Here is a 24,134-nt window from a genome sequence, read left to right on the forward strand (position 1 = left end):
AAATATCTCAGAGTTTGGTAGATCATATTTTTCTCTAAGCGATGGGAATGAAAGGAATGATTTAGATGCTATGAAGTCATTTAGTGTCTGAATGCCTGATGTTGTCCAAGCTTTAAAAGAATTTGGGTAGATCCATGCCGGATAAAAGGCCGGATTTCTGATAAAAGAAAGGAGAGGATTGTGTGGAGATTGTAACTGATATTTGGTTTTTAGTTTATCCCAGAGAGATAAGAAGTGTTTAGTTATGGGATTATGAATTTTAAAGCGGTCTTTAGGATGAAGCCATAATAAATTTGATATTAATAGAGGGTCATTTTCTGAAGCCTCTATAAATACCCATAATGGGATTTCCTGTTTTGCATGGTATTTGGACAGACTGGCCAAATGTGCTGCTCTGTAGTAGTTGGTAAAATTAGGGTATCCCAAGCCTCCTTTATTTTTGGGAAGATGTAGTGTGTGTATAGGTATACGTGGTTTAGAAGAGCCCCATATAAACGAAGTTGCTCTTTTTTGTACTATTCTCAAAAAATAGGAAGGAATTGGAATAGGGAGGACTCTGAATAGATAAAGCAATTTGGGTAGAATAGTCATTTTGATTGCATTAATCTTCCCCATCCAGGATAAAGGAAGTTGCGACCATTGTTTTATTAGATTTGTGATCTGTCTTAATATAGGAGGATAATTGGTTGAGAATAAGTCAGAATGAGATGCTGTTAAATGAATTCCAAGATACGGGATTGATTTTTCTGCCCATGTGAATGGGAGTGCAGCCCTAGCCGGGATCAATTCCATGTTTGTGAGTGAAATATTAAGCACTAGGCATTTTTTAGGATTAATCATAAGGCCGGATAGGGCTGCAAATCCATCAAGAGCTGGTATTAAGTTAGGACCAGAGACCTGTGGTGATGATAGAAAAAGTAATATATCGTCTGCAAATATACATAATTTGTGTGTAATACCTCCTACTTCAATGCCAGTTATAGTTTGGTTTGTTCTGATGTATTGGGCCATGGGTTCGAGTATAAGGGCAAATAATAAGGGAGATAATGGGCACCCCTGTCGGCTACCTCTTTCGATATTAAAGGCTTCAGATTTGTATCCAGCATATTTTATATAGGCTTTGGGTTTATTATATAATGCTTTGATCCATGTTAAAAAGTGGGGTCCAAAACCCCATTTTTGTAATGAATATTGCATATATTGCCAGGATACTGTGTCAAATGCCCTCTTAATATCGAGAGATAGAAAACATAAAGGGATTTTCCGTTTTTTAGCAATATGTGCCAATAACACTGCCCTGCGTATATTATCGCCTGCCTGTCTATTTGGCATGAAGCCTACTTGATCTCTATGTATTAATTTTCCTATAATGCTATTGAGGCGTTTTGCTATTATTTTTGCTAATAATTTAATATCGAGGTTTAACAGAGAGATAGGCCGATAATTCACACAGGAAGTATCATCAGAAAGGGGTTTTGGGATCATACAAACAATTGCCATTAGTGTTTCTTGCCGAAAAGAATGTCCATCTAAAAGTTTGTTAAAAGTTTCAGTGAGAATGGGAGAGAGTATTTCTGAGAATGTTTTATAGTATAAAGCCGAGTAGCCGTCTGGGCCTGGTCTTTTGTTAAGTTTTAGGTCTTTTATGGCGTTAGCAACTTCATCTATAGTTATAGGCTCATCCAAACTGCTTTTTTGATTCTGAGATAACTCAGGTAAGGTTATTTTTGAGAAGAAGGATTCAGCTTCTGTAGGATTAAATTCATTGTTTGTCTTGTATAAAGTTGCGAGATGTGAGTGAAATTTATGGACTATTTTAACTGGATTACAAGTGTAAACATTTTCTGATAATTTCAAACGTATTGGTTTGAAAGATTTGTTAGTTGAATTTAATGCCCGAGCCAAATATGTACCTGGTTTGTTTGTATTCATGTAGAAATTGTGTTTGGAGCGTTTGAGGGATTTATCAACTGACTCAGTGAGAAATAGATCGTATTCCAATCTAGATTTTTCCAGATGAGATTTTGTACTCTGAGATGGATTATCTTGAAATGATATGTAGGCTGCATTAAAATTGAGTTCTAGTTTTTTTGCTAGATTTTTGCGTTCCCGTTTAAATAGTGCCATTTGTCTTTGTATTGTACCACGCAAGACAGGCTTATGAGCTTCCCACAGTGTTATTGGGGAGATGTCTGTTGTATTATTAATTGATATGTATTCCTTTAAAGCTTGTTCAATGGCCATCTGATGTAGTGGGTGTTTGAGCATTATGTCCGGTAAGTACCACGTTGGGTCATGCGCTTTTGGTATGGCTGAGGCTATAGTAGTGTATACTGCATTATGGTCAGACCACGGAATCGGAATTATATCTGATGCAATAATTTCTGGTATCATTCCTATTGTTAGAAAAATATGATCTATTCTGGTGAAGGTTTGATGAGGGTGCGAGAAATAAGTGAATTTCTTTTTCATTGGGTTACTTTCTCTCCATGAATCTACCAGATTGTATTTGGAAAGAAGTTGAGAAAAAGGTAATCTAGAGGTTATTTTGGATGGTGTAAAAGGTGATTTATCTAGAAATGGGAGGAGGACCTGGTTCGAATCCCCACACATTATCACTGTTCCTATTTTGTGTGTATTAATCACTTGTAATATATGTGAGAGGAATGGTGTAGGTTGTTTGTTAGGAGCGTAGTAGGAAATCACCGTGATTGCTGTATCCATTATATAACCCATGAGTATCAGGTATCTACCTTCTGGGTCTTTAATTTCTGATGATAAGGTGAATGGTGTGGATCGGTGAAATGCAATTAGAGTTCCCCTTTGCTTGGTACAGGCAGAAGCCGTGTAAATTTGTTGATAAAAAGGAGAAATATATTTTGGAGTAGAATCTTTGGTGAAGTGTGTTTCTTGGAGGCATACTATGTGAGCCTTCTTGTTATGGAAAGTACGGAAGGCTTTGGTCCTTTTTTGAGGGACATTTATTCCCTGAACATTCAGGGAAAGTATATTCAGTGGTGCCATGGCAATAGATCAAATAGTTTTGACTTACTTTTTGTTATGCAGAGCTGACTGCGCAGATCAACCTGTGTGGACTGAAGAGATGAATAGATAGAAAAGAAACCAGTGAATTCTGGAGTAAAGAGTAAACAAAAAACATATGAGATTAGATGATACATTGTATAAATTATTTTTTGCAAGTAATCACAATTTACCCGTGAAAGAGAATAAATATCTCTCTCAGGGGAATAAGTGCCTTCGTCACACTCCCACATAATATGGTTGGGAGAATGAGGAGGGCTAATGGGGGTACACGGATCTTCCGCTTACAGGAGAGAAGTGCTATGTCAAAAGACATCAAAATGATGTTTCATTAATTGGAGTGCAGAATATAGTTTTTGTTGAAATTATTTATTCCAGGGTGGTTGTATATGGTTAGTCTTGCCCTAGGCTAAATAATTCAGTTAGAAAGGTACTGTTAATAACTTTGGTATTGATGAAGATAGTTTGAATTATTTTGGGATTTTAACCCTTTTAGAGTAAACAATTACATATTTTATTCATATGTAACTGTTTAGATATGTTAACTCATAAAATTGAGGTTGTATTGCTTCAGATTAGAATAAACAAAAACATAATTCTAGGAACTAGTTAGGTAATAATATATTTGTTTTAAGAAAAGAAAGAAAAAGCTTCCATTACTTCTGGATTATTGAACATATTTGTCCTAAAAAGTAATAAATCTATTGTTATTACCTGATAATATATAACCGAACAAGAATTTCCTTATTTCACTTATATATTCTAAGGCTATATGAATCAGAAGTAATAAGAAATATAACTGGAATGTAACATGATCCCACACAGTGTGTGACTATCAGAATGCAGTTACATTCAGTTATAAATATAGGTTTTTTATAGAGAACCATCTCTTAGTATAATAAATGAAGAGATATCAGGAATTAGGATGTCAGTCCATTGAATCTTCTTGGTCCATGGATGATGTGGCATAACGGCCTCTTTTGTGAGAATGATGATTCCCATTTTGTTCTGAAATTTTCTGGGTGCTGCCTGAAGGTGAAGATGACGCCATTCTTCTGCGTGTGGGAGTGTTGCTGCTTGTGGGTTCTGTCAGATTTAATTTTAAAAGGGTTTGTTGTAGTTCATCTGCTGATCTGCTTCTGTAAATTGTACCTTGGTAGTTAAATCTGACTGAAAAGGGGAAGCCCCATTGATACATAATGTTGTGGCGTTGCAGTTCCATTAGTTGGGGTTTCATGGATCGTCTTTTAGTAATAGTAAGTTGGGATAGGTCAGCAAAAATTTGATAATTGAAAATTAAGTTCCTTTTTTACTCTTGCAGCAATTAGTATTTGTTCTTTCGTTCTGTAATAATGAAATTTTGTGATTATATCACGTGGGGGTCCATCTTTCTTTTTGGCTGTGAGGGCTCTGTGTACTCTGTCCAGTTCTAAACGTTCAATAGGGATATCTGGCTTTAGTTCTTGTAATAGAGCAGTAATAGTAGATTGCAGGTCTGTCACAGTTTCAGGTATTCCCCTTATGCGCAAGTTTGAACGTCTGGCTCTATTTTCGTAATCTTCGAGCTTAGTTTGAAGTATTAAATTCTCTTTTTTTAATTGTTCCAATTCTGTTATATTTTCTTGGGTTGTAATTTCAATTTCATCCATTTTTATTTCTAAGGCTGCGGTTCGGTTTCCCAGCTCTCTTATTTCTTTGGTTAGGCTTTTTGTTATTTGGTCTGAGGTTTGTTTTAAAGCCTTATGAAGCATCTTTTCAAATTGTAATAATATTACTGGGGATACTGAGGAGGCTTGTGGAGAAGTTTGTGAGAGGATTTGTTCTGTATCTGACTCAAATGGAGAGTCTTGCTGTGACATTTTCTGTCTGTGAGAGCGCCCTGATGCTGTATCTTGTGAGGTGACTGGAGCTGCTTCAGCTGCAGTGAGTGCCTGTGAGCTCTTTGTGAGGTGATTTTTATTTCTGCCACGGTTTCCTCCCAGTACCATATTTCCTGCCCAAACTTTCACAGTTTGTTCCCTGGGGCAAAAAGGTTCAAATGGATACCTTTTGAGCCTGCAGGCTCCGCTTTGTCCTTCTCTTCTCTCCTCAGCGGTGTGGAGCTCTAACAATGCATGTCTGCTCTGCTAGGCTCCGCCTCCTGCCACACGCGATACCACTTTTTTAAGACCGGGTACAAGTACCGATACTTTTTTCCAAGTACTCACCGATACCGATTACCAATACTTTTTTTAATGTCATGTGACAGTGGCACGTGTGTCAGTAGTTTTTTGTTTTTACAATTTTATTTTTTACAATTAATTTTTCTAATTATTTTTTACAATTTATTCTGTTATTTTTTTTTTTTTTACAATGTGTTCTTTTTATAAAGGGGGGGGGGGGGAGTGGACAGTGTCAGTGTGTCTTTTATTTTATTTTTTATTATTTTTTACAATTAATTTCTTTTTATTATTTATTGCAATTCTTTTTTTTATTATTATTATTAGCCCTGTTGGGGGGCTTTGGTAAGATATCAGGGGTCTTAACAGACCCCTGACATCTCTCCTTTGAGACAGAGAAAGGGACTGAGGACACATGTTTCCCAGTCCCCTTCTCAGCAGCCTCAGCTGCACTGAAAATGAATGGAGAGGAGATAGAGGCTCCTCTCCATTCATAAACTGAAGCATCGTAAACACAGGTTATGATGTTTCAGTTATGTGAATGGACAGAGTCAGTTATCACTGAATGTTCATTCGGAAAAGGAAGGAGCCAGATTTACTGGCTCCTATCTCCACTCTCCATCCTGAAAGATCGAGGGGGGAGAGGAGGAGAAGGGAGGGGGCAGAGGAGGAGAACGGAGGGAGACAGCAGAACGGAGGGGGACACGGAGGAGAACGGAGGGGGACAGCAGCACGGAGGGGGACACAGAGGAGAACAGAGGGGGACAGCAGAACGGAGGGGGACACGGAGGAGGACGGAGGGGGACAGCAGAACGGAGGGGGACAGCAGAACGGAGGGGGACACGGAGGAGAACAGAGGGGGGCAGCAGCATGGAGGGGGACACGGAGGAGAACAGAGGGGGACAGCAGAAGAACAGAGGGGAACTGGAGGAGGATACAGGGACAGTCAGCGGTGATCGGTGCAGCTTTGGGGGCAGTTACAAGCACTGATCACAGCTGTGTAGATTTCACTATAGCAGCTGAAAGAGGGGGAGAGAGAAGCGGAGAAATGACTGTCAGGCTTTATTGAAATCTATACAGGGTGATTGGTGCTTGTAACTCTTCCTCCGCACCTATCACCCTGACTGTCCAGGTATCGGGTGAAGCATCAGAGCATTTGCCTGAGTACAAGTACTCAGGTAAATGCTCGGTATCGGTACCGATACTAGTATCGGTATCGGGACAACCCTAGCTAGTGGTCTATCCTAGTTACTCAATAATCAAGGGGTTCGTCCATTGGAACACCCACCCTTTACCTGATGTAATAAGTCACAAAATGGTTCAGACGCTGCCTATAGCTGAAACCCACCCCTGGAAGCCTGTCCTATTTGCTCCTCCTCAACACCACCATGACAACCACACTCCTCCTTCTCCAGTGCCTGCTGTGGCTTTACAGGGATGAGCTCTGGATCAATAGGGGTCTAAAGACACCAGGAAGTTCTCCTCCTGTGCCTCAAGTGCCTGGTGTTTATGCCTTTTATCCCATGCAGTATCTGCTCCAGAAGGAAAACTACGGGAATAGTGATCCTGATATCCACATTGTCATGGCCCACAATTCTGTGTGCTTTTTTAATTCCACCAGCTGGGACAGAGAAAAATGTCTGCCTGATTGCTTGAGGCTGCTGCTTGGGAACCTTGTATAGTGAGGTGAGGGTGGAAAACAAGAAGCTGGAATGAGGAGTGCAATCCTTTTGCTGCCTACAGCAAGTATTCAAGTTCTGCTCGCATCAAACTGTATGGCGTCTCTTCATAGATGTCGTACCCAAACGACTGATGAAATTATCAGGTTTGAGACACTACCAACAAATGCTGAAAATGACGAGTGTGGTCTGCAGCATTTTTTGAAAAAGGCCTACACAGTTGAGCTCTGGGGAATAACAGTAACCTGCCAATGCTGTGCCTCTCCCTCACTTCTCTCATCTACAATAAACAAACAGATAAAAATAAAAGGGGGAATACAGCAACACAATTTGTTACTGACACACACACCAACTAAGTAGTCCTCAAAAGACCGTTGGTTCTTATCAAATCACAATGAATGCATGTGGGAGTACACTCCACTCTTGTTAGCCCCACAAATTGCCATCCATCACAATGTATCAGTGGCAATATACAGCACTGAATATAGTACCACATATAGCAGCACTGTATAGCTCTAGTTCCTTAAAATCACTGTCAGTTCTTCACTCTCACTAAACCTCAGCAAACTGACAAAGGACTACTGGGAGTATAGCCTTTTATAGTATTTGGGAGGTAAGAGGTCAGGTGCAAGACTTTGGAAAATCGTTTTTTTTTTGCAATGCATTGTGGGATGTTCAGTTGTGTAATTCCTGCCTCAACAGTTCAGATTGAATCTGAATCTTTGAACCAGAGTTCAGACTGAACCTGGAGCTCATCCCTAGTGAGAGGTCACAGGAATGGAGTGTCCCCGTGTCATCAGACAGGCTACTGTTAAAAACAAGCAAAGCTTTAGTGTGTAGCGCAATAATGGGCAGAGAGAGGCTGTATAGATTCAACAGTGGGTACATATATTAATGTGAAGTGAAAAATACAGATGGGTGTCCTTGGACACCAATTAATCTAATCTACATTATAGGAAGGTCCTTCTGCTTAGCGATTTTGGAATTCTCTGAGAATTTAGAAGACTGCCTTCAAAACGGATATTCAGTTCTGGTATTACCATTAGTGATACTAATACATAGATCTATAAACACAATGATACCGCGCCTCTGGATATAAATGGACAAGGGAACCAGTGAGTGTAGGATGCTGCCACTCCAACTTGGTGATAAAGAACCAATAAACAGTGATAAAAAAAGAAAAAAGTGTCACTGTTCCTTATTCCCTCGTGTGACTAAAATAAGCAAAGATTAAACCTTTACTTTTAATACTTTACTAGGTTTAATTTTTATTCACTTTTTTCTTTGTTATCACCAATACACAGATCTACGTCACATTTTTAGCCTGGAGAGCAGCTTTATCCAAAGCGGCACATAACTTAGTAACATATTAATGTAGTTAGGTTGAAAAAAGACACATGTCCATCGAGTTCAACCAAACGCACACATGACTCATACATGTATATTTATAAAATAGCATATAATAGTAAGAGACAATGAATAGTATTGTAAAAAACAAGGAACAGGAAAAAGCCAAAGAAACTTGAAAAACAAAGAAGTGGGAGAACAGCAGCCACAAGTCTCAAAATTGACATGACAGGGAAAATGCAGCTAGTTTTGGGAAGAGCTGTGACAAAAGCTTGTGCGGATACTCGGCAATGAGAGGGGGGTGTTGAACACAGTGCTGTTGAGAGTATATTGTGATGACCGTACTGTAGCGGAAACAATTTGGGAATTTGCTAAAACTGGGGCAGACACAACCAATCAGCTTCAACTGGTGCATAGTAACTAATCAGTTTCTAAGTACAGCTGTTTAGTTGAGCCTTGAAAATGAAAGATAGAAGCTGATTGGTTGTCATGCACAATTGGTTCAAAATCTGTCTGCTAGAATCTTAATAAATTCACCTAAATGGATGGTAGAAATGTTAACTATGATTATGACTTTAGCCTTTATCAGGGTGTGGGCACTCAATGAACAATGTGCTTGATGGTGTCCTTTAATTTTTAAGTTGGCAGAATCTTCCAGAAAATCAAAGTATTAATTTTTCTTTATAAGGTCATATGCACACTGGGCATTTAGCCCCTGTGCTTCTCATTCTGGTGTTTGGTATGCCAATGATGCACAGGTACATCCAGTCCCACTGCCTACAGCCTGTCAAAGTCTATGACAGGCTAAAATAAGTTGCGGCTGGACAATGTACCGAGTGGTACTCACATTTAGGGCCATATGCGTTCAGAGATGCATGCTCGGAATGCAGGTACTCTGTGTTCTGGGCATACATCCCTGAAAGCATAGGGTTCTACACACAACTACCACATAGTGCTGCATCAAGCTGCAGTGTATTTCAGCCCATCATAGACTTTGGCAGGCTGCAGAAAGTGGGGCTGGATGCTGCACCTGTGCCTCCTGGGTGCATGAAAATGCTGGGATTCGATTCAAAGGGCCTAAATACCCAATGTGCATGTGACTTAACACACAATATTAAAACTCCCCTGTCCTTTGATCAACTGGACATGTATTGTGAGCAGCATATTACTCAGAACAGAGTTGCACCGAGAATTTATAGGAAATACTGGCACGATCCCCAGCTAAAACCTTTATTCAATCGCCTCATCATCTTTTTACATATACATTATATATATATATATATATATATAGCTCCCATTATACATAGCAATGTTTTGGACCATTGGCTTCTTTGAGCGGAGGATCCCACATCATCTCGTTTAATTCCTGGACTTTTGCTTCTTTATCCACCAGCAACTCCATTTCCTATTCTCTGTGAGAGCCTGCGTGAAAGTCTTTGGGACCCACAACCTGATCCTGGGTGGAGACCTCAACGTTCCCCTCATCCCCAGACTAGATACCTCCACTGAGCCAACATCCATATCTTCCTTCCGGAGTGTCGTCTGATGGGGTGGAATTGGATTTCCAGAGTGGCTGAGGATTGCTGACCTGTTTCTGAGCAGATACATGCGTTTATGACCTCCTATAATAAGAGGTCCACCCAATCTGGTAAGCACATTTGTGTGCCGGTGGTGCAAGATATCGTCACTTTGTACAGAAGCCTGTGTTCCCCTTTCTGCACATGAGGGATCTCCTCTTCTGTTTTATGTCTCCATATGTTATGGACTTTTTATATTTACATGCGCTGCACTAACATTGTTTTTTAAGTAGTTTTATAGGGTTTGTGATTTCCTATAAGTGTTCAGCTTGCATTCACGTGCTATCAGTTTGCGCGGATTGTTCCTATTTTTATAATGTTTTGGACCATGTCTAGTGCTTTATCAAGCTAGAAGCAAACTCAGTTTGCTGCTAGCATGAAAAAAGGAAAGACATGGCCCTTGTACCTTATGATGCCATCTGTCAGCATGCCTTTTAAGTTGCCTAGTCTGGGAAAATATAATCTGATTATAAAATGATTACAAAACTGCACAAAATGTTACATTACAGTACAATATGCAATAATGTAGTCAGTTATGCAACTATTTTACTTCTAAGCATATAGTTTCCTATAGTTTAAAAATATTATTGCTAAACTCTTTGTGTCAAGACAACAGAAATCAACAACTGAAATGAGGATTCTATTCAAGATTTACTACAACCTTGGAAAAGTCATGAAACCCAATAATACCTGTAATCCAAGTTTGCATCTTGATTCAACAAACCTTTAATGATGCTGAGTCCTGGTCAGATAACTCAGTGCTGGACAATCTACCTGTAAACTACAAATGGTGGTGCTTGGAACCCAGGAAACCTTGCAACACTGAGCCTTTAACGCATAGCAAAAATGTAAATGGGCCCTTATGATTGTCATATTTAATCATATTTTGTTTCTTTTATGTGAACCATAATGGAGGGCACACTGCGCCTGTGTTAAATGGGTCCCACCCCTCAGATATGAGTCCTAAATTTTGGTGATAAATAATTTGTTTGGTAGCTATGGGTTAATGCACTTTAAGCAGTCCTTTCAGGCTTATTAATTAAGCCCAAATGTAAAAGTTTAATTTGATATTCATCTGATTCCTGAATCTGTGTTCTCTAGCAGATTTGACCTGTCTTTATTCAGACAAATTCAGGCTAAAAAAAAGGTAAAAAATTGTGAAAAGTTAATGCTAAACTCAAGGAAAACAAAATACAATACCAAATATAAGTAAAAATAAGAGTCCACAGGGATAAGTAAGAAGAAAGCAATTTCAGTGAAAAAAAGCAATATGATAGTATGAATGCCTAATGGCCAAGCAATCCTTGCAGTGTATCCTAGCTGGACGCTCACATTTATATTATATTATATGACAACGCTTGCTGAAATGGTTTACCCTGAATTACATTCACTCCCTGGGAATCCAATGACACAGTTCACTATCATGAATTAAAAAACGATGCGCCACGTCCACAGGGAATCATGGCTCCATTAATTCTATTATCGTTTCCGTCTCATTTCAATAAATCTTACTTTCCAAGCAACACTGCGGGAACAGCAATAAGCCCATCAAATAGCTGAACGCATGGAAAAAGGCAGGAATACATTACACATAATCCATAAATGATCGCTCCATTATTATTTATGGATAAAATGAAGCTGAACCCTGTCCTGAGAATAGAAAAATGAGGACTTTTTGAAGGCATAGTTTATAGAGTTAGACAGTGAATAAGAATGTCTCAACACTGTTATCAAAAATTAACTGTTTCAGGAATTATGGCAATCACCTGCAAAGTCATTTGTTAAAGGTATATAAAGCATGTACAGTATTGTTAAACTTAGAACAGATTTAGAGCCCTTCATTCTTTTTCAGAAGATATTATAATGTGTGAACTAATGAGTCCTAGGACCTGTGGGTAGCTCTTTTGCATTACAAAATTGCTTTCACAAATAACAATAAAAATTAAAAACATAATTTTTGCGCCCTCCCAAGCGAAAGTAGACCCCAGATGCAAACTTACCTTGCATTCATGGTCATGGTCTCCACTTCTTGTTTGCATCCTAGCTGGCTGATCTTCAGTACATTGACCACTCCTGTGCAGTAACTTTTATAGGGTCCACTCCTAAGCATTTTATACCTGGGAAGACTCCATTAGGTGCTATAAAAAGATACTGCACAGATGCAGCCAGCACACTTAAAATTGACTGGGATGTGAGCACAAAAACTGTGGAGGGTGCAGGCTAGATTGCAAGGTAAGTATGTATGTTCGGAGGGTGGTGTAGATTAGGTAAGCAGGGAGGCAAAAAGGATCAGTGTACTATGTTTGAAAGTGCACATATCTTTTAAGCATAGTGAAAAACTTTCCAGTATATTAACTGATACACATTCCAAATTTAAAAGGATAAATTTACCTTTTTGGGCAGAATTTCAGTTTTCATAATAAAGAAAAGCGTTTTCTAATGCTATTTCTGGCCCAGCCATCCCAATGTACTTTTCTCTCACTTACCTTATACACAGGAGGTTTAACATCTTGTCAATTTATTTGAATTTTTAAAAGAATTTTCAGATTCCATTACTATATCAGCCTTCACTTCCTGTTAGGTAATCTCCCAGAAATCTTCACTTCCTTGTTGCATCACAGAAGAAGGTGTGATACCACTCTGGACCACACTTCCCTCATTACAATACTACCTTCTACCCACTTCCTACACAATCGATCTCCTTTAGATCTCTTATCAGCTATGTAGTACAAGGGCATGCCTGATTTGATGCAAATTGAATGAATTGGTCAGGTGGGTCCTCCTATTCCATAGTTCTGGTAAATCTAAAGGAAATTGTACAGAGATCGCATAGTGTATGGCCAGCTTTATACAAGTACATAGGAGGGAGTGGACGGAGACACTCAGTTGTCAGGCCTCATTCACATCTCCACATGCCAAAAACTCACATTCCCACACGGGTTTGTTTGGGTGTTTTGGAGTGTTTTCACTCATCACGCATAGGGTTGCCCTTTGCACAACAATCGCCCCAGAGAAGCTTCAGAACTTTTTTTGGATTGAAGCATAGTGCGTTACCGCAGTTTTTCATGCGTTTGCCGCACTTGGGGTGCCTTTATCATGTATTGTCAACACAAACACGATGCACATTTGCAGCATTTCTGAAACGCATGGCAAAGCGCACATTTTCTGTGTGGTTTGCCATGCTTTGGGAAACACACAGATGTCAATGGACTGTTATTGTTCTTGTGTAAATGCACCAATTTCACCTAGAGTAGTAAAAGCGCATGTTTTTTGGCTTGTTTTTCCAATGGCACACATAGGACAGCCCGTTAATTTCACTGGGTTGCACTACATGTGGGACAGTAGCTCATGGGATATTTTGGAATGGAGCACATTTTTTTTTTTACTGCATTTGTCACCTGTTTTTTCATGTGGCAAAATGTGTGTTTGCTTTTTTGGTTGGTGTGCCGCTAACAATTCATGACACTGAAAGCGCAACTAGGTTATTTTAGGTGTATAAATGTGGCCATACACTATACAATCTAATTGTAAAATTTCTGCACAATCTCCTTTAGATTTACCAAAGCTATATAATAGGAGGACACACCATCTATCCAATCACTCTATATCCAATCAGTCAGGCCCTTGCACTACATCAGGGGTGTCATGTGGGCTGCATGCAGCCCCAGGGAGTTTAGCATGCACATGCAGCCTGAGCCCATATGAAGAGACCCTGGGGAAGCCAGGCAAATGCACACAGGGAGAGATGCCGGGGATGCTGTGAAAACGTAGTTGATGAGTGAAGGTGTGCTAATGAAGTCAGCTGGTAAACTCCTTCTTGTGTCTTACTGGTTCCTCTGTCTCTGTCTGTATTCCAGGGAGTCTCTCAAGCGTTCTAAGAAGTACAGCAAGGGCTAAAGTAAGGCCCTGTTCTCAAAATCAAGGAAAGCTTGTCATTTTCTGCAACCGAGGTACATTAATGATATAGTGGTACATAGTGGAGCTGGATTTTGGCAAATAAAAAAAAGGTGAACTTGGCCTTTAAGTTGGCCTCTCCCCCTCTCTGCTGTAATTCTGGCCAATTAGAGTGCTGTTCTGGTAATTTCACTGGTGAGTGGGTCAGCAAGCAGGGGCAATGCAGAGCTATAACTCAGGGAGGTTAAGGGCACCCCTGCATGGGTGAGCCTAGAATTACCCACAAAAACAGACAATGACTTGCAATAAAAGTTCTTAGAGGAACGCTAGTAAAAGTAAGTGATATTTGTGAAAGCAGACATAAACAGTAGTAATTACGAAGTAGTTTGAAATTCCTGTACAATGCTTCTCATCAAGGAACCATCATCAGATAAATACAGCAGTGCTGACAACTGAGAAACTCGCTGTGTAATGTTAAAATGTTCTATTTCAGGTGACAGACAACAGTAAAATAACCACACAGATAAAAGAAAGAGGGTTGATGCTCACCCCCCCTCCCCTCCAAATATAGATAGATAAATATATATATATATATATATATATATACACACAGTATATGTACACACACCATATGTATTATTCTTCAGCACACAGTAGGAAGGTAGCCTCAATATAACTCCCGAAAATGGTCCTAATTAAAGAACATACATATTTTTTTTTTTAATTGTAAATAGTACTACTGCATTACTTTTCAAAGACAAAGCGTTGCATGTTTTCTAATCTACTTTATCTCATAAGTCAATTTTAAAACTATTTATACCAAATGATTTATGTGAGAGCTAACAGTAGCATAAATAATGCTGAATATTTACTCTTATCAAAGTAAGATAATGAGGCAAATTCTATATACCCAATAGAGCATGTGTGAAATCACTTTGGGAAGACTCCCCCACCAGAAGTTTAATAAACCTCTGCTTTGTTAGTTGGCAGGTACAGTTGTTCAAGGAAGCACAGTCTGCCTTTGATGTTTCAAAAATTAAATAAAAGTAGTCCTCTAGCTAGAAGGCAGGAGTATGATTGAAAGAGGTTGGCACAAGATTAAAAAGGAACATTATCTATCAAGGAATGTAGATCCAAAAACTCTTTCCTAGTAAAAGACACTATTCCAGCAATAACTTATTTTGAATGTATTAGTTAACCAGGTAGCTGGTGTCAAGACTGTCTATCATGAACAGCAGTTTTAGGCAGCTCATATAATCTTTTTTTTTTTCATTTAACCAACAGACTGAAAAAAAAAAAAAAAAAAGACCACATTCTTCATGTGGGTGGGGGTATCCCACTGATCAGTGCTGCTGGCTATAGTGGACTGCAGCAAGCACCTTGGAAAAAACCCAGGGGGTTGCGGACAGGCCAAGGGTAAAAGCGATGAAGTGGTATTGCTAATCGCCCCAAGAAAATGCTGCTAGGACTGTAAGGAGAAAGACAGGAATGTGCAAGTAAACATCCTGGATGTCTACTGAAGTCAGAAAACGCCCCGGGAAGAGGGAGGCATTGACAACCTGGCGGATTCCATATGGAAAATTTGAACCAACAGGAACAAAGTGAGAGTCTTCAAATCCAAAATGGGCCAAACTCGTCATTTGACTTGGGAACTGTGAACCGCGGTCCGCCGCCATACTGTGTGTCACTGTATGCATTGTATGCACAGTGTGTGTTTTTTTTTGTTTTTTGTTTTTTACTCTAATAAAACTGATTTTTTATACTACACTATTGGAAGCCCCCTTGTTTTCCCTCCTGTCTTCTTGGCTCGAGGTCCAGGATCCTGAACCAAATCCAGCAAGGAGTTGTCACGGACATCTACCCATTTGAAGCCAGCTAGTGCCATCCGGCAACTTTGGGAACAGGCATCTCCACCATCAGCCAGCACTGTCTACAAGGCTTTAATTTAAGCCCCTTAAGGTAAGGGCAATGTGAGCATGAACACCAGTGGATTGTGCACGGATAGCTTTTCCATTCAAGCATGAAAGAATATCTATGAATATTATCACTGTAGATGCCATATGTACAGAAGATTTCTCGTAGCCATAGAACTTTGGTGTGTCTACCAGCATCACCACCTTGTGTGGATTTTTTTATATATGCCACTCATTTTTCACTATTTCACTATTGGACATCTTTTCAGTTTATTTTATCCACTCACTTGACCCACCTTAGGTGGTATCAGCCTAGACTTAACACAGGTCACACCTGTGTACCAGTCTGAGACATTTATGAATGTTTCTCCTAATAGGATATTGCTGAGCAAAACATACAAAAGAAAATAAATTTTCAGACTGAAGCAAGTCACTGTATAGGACGGGTTCTAAAAGTGGATTGGGAAGATCTTATCAAGTTTGGGCAGTTGTGGAGATGCAATGTGGGAGATATTGGGGTAAGGAGACTTAGGCTGCCCTAACACTAAACAAGACTGTACAACATTAACATGGGTAGAAATATCATCCAGCCTGGATAAAATGTTAGTTTAAGGCAACTTATCCTGATCCAATTCCTCAGAAGGAGAGAGGGGATCTTCCTCATGTACATCCTCCTCAAACAGTGTCTGCAGCAAAACTAATGCCAGAGACTGACCCAGGAAGAAAAGACTAAATGGGCTCACTTGACACCCTGTTATGAGCAGCCTCTAGAAGGTCGGAAATTCTGCTCATGAAATCGAGGGTAAAAGGGCCACCCCCTCCAGAGTCACATGCTCAATCTAAGCTATTGAGGCATTTCTGACATCTTACCACTGTGCTTGTGATCTGTCATATGTAGTGCAAAAAAGTGTCCCCAAAGGGGTACTCACGACCTCCACAGCTATGGAGAAAGAAGGATCAAGCCTTCTTTTTCAGACACTAAAGTCTGCTGAATCCAGGCAGGCATCCAAAGATCACTCTGCTGTACAGTATGGAGCTAGGAGCTGCGGGTGCCAACCTTGAGAAATGTGCCCAAAGTAAGAAAATGAGCACACACTCAGCGAAGCGGCTGAAAAAGAGGCACAGTAGCATCAGATGCAAAAGACTTACATCAAACCACCAGAAAAATGGCAGCACATTAAATGGTTGGCAGTCCTCCTGCTCCATGCTAGAGCATCTGTGTCCCATTGGGGAGATATCCCTTCACTTCCTGTCTCATAGCCAAACAAAGTGAGAGGAAATCCCTGCAAAATAGGGGAATTCCTTGAGGACCACCAGGTCACTAGAACTAGTATCCCCATTGGAAGATTTACCCTCTATTACTTTTCTGGGGACAACCCAAAATTTGGGATTTTCTTTTACTTTCACTTTTAATGATAATGGTAAATAAGAAAAATAGAGAGGATCAATCTCCTTAACGGGGGAAAAGACAGCAATAAAAACTGACAGGTGTTCTAATCCCTCTCCACTCTGTCCAAAACAAAAAAAGTTTTACCTTTAGTTATACTTTAAAGACTAAAGATCTTGTGTCGTGTACTATTTGACTAACAAAGTTAGTTACTTCATCTAAAGCTGAGTAGGCTACTCACCCTTCTTACTTACACAAGGTACACACTCTAATATACTATTATCAGTCTTGTCAAAACCATCAAAATCTTTTACACAATCTCCAATGACCCGTAACATTGAATTAATCATCATATGTAAAATCTTGAACAGTCCAAGAGCAACAATATGGATTTTTAAGGTGTCCCAAAGAGTAATGCAGTGTACAACAGATTTTTTAAATTAACTGGGAGAATTACTCCCCATACTTTATTAATGTTACCAATAAAAACTAGCCAAAGTCCAACTATGATACCAGTAGAGTAAACTTGTTACAAAGCAGCAAAGCCCACTATGAAATGATCATTATAGACATACATTACATCAATGCAAAAATATGTATCTATAAGAGCAATAACTCTTAACAAAGCATGTTGTTCAATTCAAATATGGCTCTGAATCCTCAACATGTTTCACAGGAATCTCAGTCTGCTTCCTCAGGAGGTTAATAGCCACTGAGCAGTATCCAGATGTAAATCACTCCAAAGAAAGAAGGGGGAGAGACTAGAAGATAACGGGAACCCCAAGGTGTCACCAGATTGGTCAGAGACAGGTATCCAACGCACAGATGTGGAGGGCATAAGGAGAACCAATCAAGGCCCAAAAGATGTATCGGTGCTAAATGTAATACACTGTGTATAACTGTTGATGGTAACCCAAAAAGAACAGATAGTTCATAGCTTGAGGACAAGCAGGGGCTACTACATTTTCACTAGGGCATCTGAATTAAATTCCCAACATGAATCAAGAATTACATGGTGGAATGGGCTACGTCACTGCAATGTGTTGGCAACATTGTCAATGTGTTGTACAGAGTGTTAATCATTGAGGGCACCTTTAAAAGTCCATATTGTTGCTCTTGAAATGTTCATGATCTTTTTGGGATGTTGTGTCCCCATATTTAATACCAAATCCACGCAGTATTTTTATAAAATAAAAGTGAAATCTTAACAGGACTAATAATGACAAATGTTATAAACTTTTAGGAAATACAAGTTAAAGGATAAGTTCACCTTTTTTAAAAAGAAAAAATAAATGCACATCTTTTTGCAGGTAAAAAAATGTGCATTTATTATTTTTTGTTTTTTTGTTGGGAGCCTGAAAAGCATTGCACCCACAATCAGCAGATCGAAGCCCTGCATAGCCACGTTCTTTTCAGAGAATGACAGAGAGCTGGGGAAGAAGATCGACCGCCGCCTGTCTCATCGGGGAGTTGGGGTGGTTCAGGGCCGAAGGATTTGTAACATGTTACATCCTGAATATGAGTGTAACCTGTAACATGTTACAGGTTACAAAAGGTGACCTTATCCTTTCATTTACACAAGTCAATTTATCCGAGAGAAATTCAAGAATAGTGGCATATTAGGTTTAAACAGATGCTATAAGATATGCTGTATTTAAACAAGGTGTTATTAAAACGTTGTTACAGAGTTCACAGCAAAATTTCACATTATCAATGATTTTGTAGGAGAGTTAACAGCTTTAAAAGGCATACTAATTTAATCTACAATCATAAAAATATGCAAGCTGTATAAGGATGTTTAAGGCACCTATACTATATACAGGTGTATAGACACACCTGATTTTGGAAGAAACATGTTCCTTAAAAGAATAGGCAATTATTTTACAACTGAATAAGAAGAGGTATTTACTACCCAGACATACCAAGTCAGTTTTGGAGGAGTCCTGGTAGTCCACAGCAAAGTTACTTGGGGGTTTGTTCATGCCATTGCACTCACTTGCTGGTTTTGGTGACTGTGCATGTTGCCTATAAGTGGCACTCTTTGGTGTCCAGCAGAAAAGGTTAATTGACTCTCTGACACACCGCTCAATATCGATTTCTGTGGGCATATGAAGCAAAATATTATTAAATAACAATGTTTGAAAGGTTTTCAACAATCACGTCAACATAGTATTTTAGTTTATTTAATTAAAATTTTATAAATGACCTAAACTTGTGTTCTGGACAGACATAGAGAAATATGTTGGAAACCATGCAACTCTTTAAAACTTAGTAAAAAAACATATATATCATGCACAGAATAAAAAATTAGATTGATATTACACTTCTATGATTTACCCAATCACAAAGTGCTTTAAACAGCACTATGGGGGTCAATTTCCACATTGCACAGGAATTTTTCCTTAGCTTGGTGAAAGCGTTGAAGTGCTGCTGTCTTCAACCATCCAATTATTTGCAAGCAAAAATTCATCTTTTTTAAAATTCTATTCATATTGCATATGAGCGGATATTCTTTGCAAAATTCATCTTCTCCACATCCTCTAAGCTAAGTTAATATTCCAATGAAAAGTGAAAATTCACTTTGCAAAATTAATATACTTTTCTCCTTGTGTAAATCTGTATTTATTAATCAACACCTTAGATCAGGGGTGTCCAAACTTTTTTTCAAAGAGGGCCAGATTTGATGAAGTGAACATGCGTGAGGGCCGACCATTTTGCCTGACATTCTTTGAACCATTAAAATTCGGTCTAAGCGTGTTCGTTCGAGCACTAATACACTTCCCAACAGGAATTATCTTGCCTTTGTGGCTGTGTGTGAGTAAAGAGATGAGCTTGGGCGTGTTATATGGATATACCGTATTTATTAGCGTATAACACGCATCTTCACTTTAAGAGGGAAGTTTCAGGAAAAAAAACAACTTACATTTTAAATAAAGAACTGTGAAGCAAAATAAGGGTCAGTGCCCATCTGCAGCCTCATAAGTGCCATGAATGCAGCACCCCTATTGCCATGAATGCAGCCCCACCATTGCCATGAATGCAGCACTCCCATTGCCATCAGTGCAGTACCCCCATTGCCATGAATGCAGCACTCCCACTGCCATGAATGCAGCACTCCCACTGCCATGAATGCAGCACTCCCACTGCCATGAATGCAGCACCCACCATTGCCAGGAATGCAGCACCCACCATTTCCAGGAATGCAGCACCCACCATTTCCAGGAATGCAGCACCCACCATTGCCATGAATGCAGCACCCACCATTGCCATGAATGCAGCACCCACCACTGCCATGAATGCAGCACCCATCATTACCAGGAATGCAGCAACCACCATTGCCATGAATGAAGCCTCACCATTGCCATGGATGCAGCACCCACCATTGCCAGGAATGCAGCACTCACCATTGCCATCAGTGCAGCCTGATTGATGCCCATCGATCTGCAGCCTTGGAGGGGACAGGCAGGGAGGCGGGACAAGCGTCAAAAATTCCTGTTTTCTCGGCGGCCTCTTTAATACAAAGTCCCGCCTCCTATGATGGACAGAACAGTCGTCCAATGGCAGCGCAGGAGACGGGACCTATTACAGAGGCTGCCGTGTAAACAGGAAATTCTCCTGTGTGTACGGCACTCGTCTCGCCTCCTCCCTGTCCCCTCCAAGGCAGCCAGCATATATATCTTGTGTGGCGCCAGCTCTGGGAGATCGTTGGGAGCCACAAAAGATATATATGTCCAAATAACCAGGCGGCCGTTCAAAACGATTGGCCCGCGGGCCGGACTTTGTACATGCCTTACTTAGATGATATAAAATCCACATGGTTATCCTAATCTTAAAAGGAAGATTAAGATTGTGGCAGAATGTTGGGCAAGATCAGTGAGACAATCAAAGATGGTCAGTCTCCAGGGTTCGCTCTCACTTCCCAGCTACCTGTTATAAACTAAATATGTGGGCAAAACTGGATTTGTGCCAGGTAAATCCACATTTATAAATAAGAGTCAAAATGATAATCAAGGTAAATGCTACCTGTGAGAACTAAAACCAAAATGCTAAGAATTTTGATATTGGTGAAACTGTTATATAGAACCCTTATCCACTTAATTTTTCAAACTATATAGAATATCAATATAGGGATATTCCCTTTTACCGCCGGGCCAGTAGGAGAGAGGAGCGGAGCCTCGCCCATGCAAGGCTACAGTGCCGGGTTCCCTTCCTCACAATGGAGGCGGCAGCACCCGACAGCTGATGGAAACATCAGCTGCGGGGTGCCAACATCGCTGGACTCCAGGACAGGTAAGTGTCCGTTTATTAAAAGCCAGCAGCTGCAGTATGTGTAGCTGCTGGCTTTTAATTTTTGCATCGGTGGGTGGACCTCTGCTTTAATGAACCTGACTAACTTATGGAAAACATTGTATACTGCTTTATAATTTTGATACCAAGTTGTTTGTTATCTTTCCCAAATTTAGCTAAATGGTGGTCATCAAAATGCAGTAAAACATTTTGTGCTCTTTCACAATGGCAGCCTCAAAGCAGGCTGAGAGGCCTCACACAGGAATTCTAACTTTAAAGCCTGACATTCCATCGTGCTTGTCAAACTTTCACATTGAGATCAATGGGTCAGTACCGCAACCGCGAGCCAAACACCTGACTCACAGTGGCAGCGCAGTCCAGCAATACAAAATTGTCGTTCAACAACTAAATTAAGAAAAACAAGTAAAAACCAGGCATCAGAAGGCAAGAGTAGCAACTCTGGAATGCCTGCCAGCCGCAGCTATAACACCCTATGAAATGCGATCCACCATGGCCCGCTTTTCAGAGGACAACAGCCTTACCACCTGACAGAGCCCTCTTTTTCAATGCACTATAAGTGACTGAAGAACTTCTGTGCAGTGTCAGTCTCAAAAACAAATTTCTTCTTCATATGAAAACTGGACAGAACAAATTTCAGTGGAAGTAAGCTTTTCAACAGCAAACATTTTTCAAGATGGTTCCAAATAATATTTGTTGTATAGGAAGGGAGGACCCTCACCATGCCAACATCCAACATATATAGGTAAGGATTGAAATCTCAAAAAAATAGGTGGACTTTGTGGGCACATAATGAGAGGAAAACTGATTAAAAAATTATACATTTTATTACAAAGTAGTTAAAAAACATAGAAACGTACAAACAGCACCCTATATGGACACGGTTACCAGGTACCCAATAATGCAGTTATAGAGGTTGGATCTTAGGTATGAAAGTTAACTTATAGATACACATCTAATAGAAAGAATTTGATCCAGTATCGCTTCCACACTTGCTCATCGAAGGGTTTCACTAGATATTAGCTTCCTCAGGACAATACTGGACAGGTGCTGGTGGACCTGTATCCAGGGGCAGAGGTGGCTCTAGGCTTTGTGAGACCTTAGGCAAAACCTAGACATGAGGCCCCACTCACGCCCATAATGGGAAAAATAATTACATCTATAAAAAAATTAACTGTATAAATTGCATTAGGGACTTTAAACTGCTGGTGTCAGTGCTCTCTATCTCTGTGCTGCTGTCAGTGCTGGTGTCAGTGTTCTCTATGTCAGTGCTGGTGTCAGTGTTCTCTATGTCAGTGCTGGTGTCAGTGGTCTCTATGCCAGTGCTGGTGTCAGTGTCCTGTATGTCAGTGCTCTCTATCTCGGTGCTGCTGTCAGTGTTCTCTATGTCAGCACTGGTGTCAGTGTTCTCTATGTCAGTGCTGGTGTCAGTGTTCTCTGTCAGTGCTGGTGTCAGCATTCTCTATGTCAGTGCTCTCTATCTCGGTGCTGCTGTCAGTGTTCTCTATGTCAGCACTGGTGTCAGTGTTCTCTATGTCAGCACTGGTGTCAGTGTTCTCTATGTCAGCACTGGTGTCAGTGTTCTCTGTCAGTGCTGGTGTCAGCGTTCTCTATGTCAGTGCTCTCTATCTCGGTGCTGCTGTCAGTGTTCTCTATGTCAGCACTGGTGTCAGTGTTCTCTATGTCAGCACTGGTGTCAGTGTTCTCTATGTCAGCACTGGTGTCAGTGTTCTCTGTCAGTGCTGGTGTCAGTGCTCCCTATCTCGGTGCTGGTGTCAGTGTTCTCTATGTCAGTGCTGGTGTCAGTACTCTCTATCTTGGTGCTGGTGTCAGTGTTCTCTGTGTTAGTGCTGGTGTCAGTGTTCTCTATGTCAGTGCTAGTGTCAGTGCTCTCTATCTCGGTGCTGGTGTTAGTGTTCTCTGTCAGTGCTGGTGTCAGTGTTCTCTATGTCAGTGCTGGTGTCAGTGCTCTCTATCTCGGTGCTGGTGTCAGTGTTCTCTGTCAGGGCTGGTGTCAGTGTTCTCTGTCAGTGCTGGTGTCAGTGTTCTCTGTCAGTGCTGGTGTCAGTGTTCTCTGTCAGCACTGGTGTCAGTGTTCTCTGTCAGTGCTGGTGTCAGTGTTCTCTGTCAGTGCTGGTGTCAGCGTTCTCTATGTCAGTGTTCTCTATCTCGGTGCTGCTGTCAGTGTTCTCTATGTCAGCACTGGTGTCAGTGTTCTGTATGTCAGCACTGGTGTCAGTGTTCTCTATGTCAGTGCTAGTGTCAGTGCTCTCTATCTCGGTGCTGGTGTCAGTGTTCTCTATGTCAGTGCTGGTGTCAGTGCTCTCTATGTCAGTGCTAGTGTCAGTGCTCCCTATCTCGGTGCTGGTGTCAGTGTTCTCTATGTCAGTGCTGGTGTCAGTGCTCTCTATGTCAGTGCTAGTGTCAGTGCTCCCTATCTCGGTGCTGGTGTCAGTGTTCTCTATGTCAGTGCTGGTGCCAGTGTTCTCTGTCAGTGCTGGTGTCAGTGCTCTCTATGTCAGTGCTAGTGTCAGTGCTCTCTATCTCGGTGCTGGTGTCAGTGTTCTCTATGTCAGTGCTGGTGTCAGTACTCTATCTTGGTGCTGGTGTCAGTGTTCTCTGTGTTAGTGCTGGTGTCAGTGTTCTCTATGTCAGTGCTGGTGCCAGTGCTCTCTATCTCGGTGCTGGTGTTAGTGTTCTCTGTCAGTGCTGGTGTCAGTGTTCTCTATGTCAGTGCTGGTGTCAGTGCTCTCTATCTCGGTGCTGGTGTCAGTGTTCTCTGTCAGTGCTGGTGTCAGTGTTCTCTGTCAGTGCTGGTGTCAGTGCTCTCT

At 40.6% G+C, this 24,134-nt stretch overlaps 1 protein-coding gene across 1 annotated transcript in view; it reads right to left on the bottom strand.

The window, feature by feature from the left end:
- The window catches only part of TBCK (TBC1 domain containing kinase), a 458,935-nt gene that overhangs the window by 115,316 nt on the left and 319,485 nt on the right, over positions 1 to 24,134 (bottom strand). Inside the window, exon 23 of the mRNA XM_073601952.1 lies at positions 18,921 to 19,096. Within this exon, the coding sequence (XP_073458053.1) occupies positions 18,921 to 19,096 (176 nt within the window). The remainder of the gene's footprint in view (positions 1 to 18,920; positions 19,097 to 24,134) is intronic.

Source organism: Aquarana catesbeiana, linkage group LG01, assembly GCF_042186555.1.
Source record: "Aquarana catesbeiana isolate 2022-GZ linkage group LG01, ASM4218655v1, whole genome shotgun sequence".
Classification (NCBI taxonomy): domain Eukaryota; kingdom Metazoa; phylum Chordata; class Amphibia; order Anura; family Ranidae; genus Aquarana; species Aquarana catesbeiana.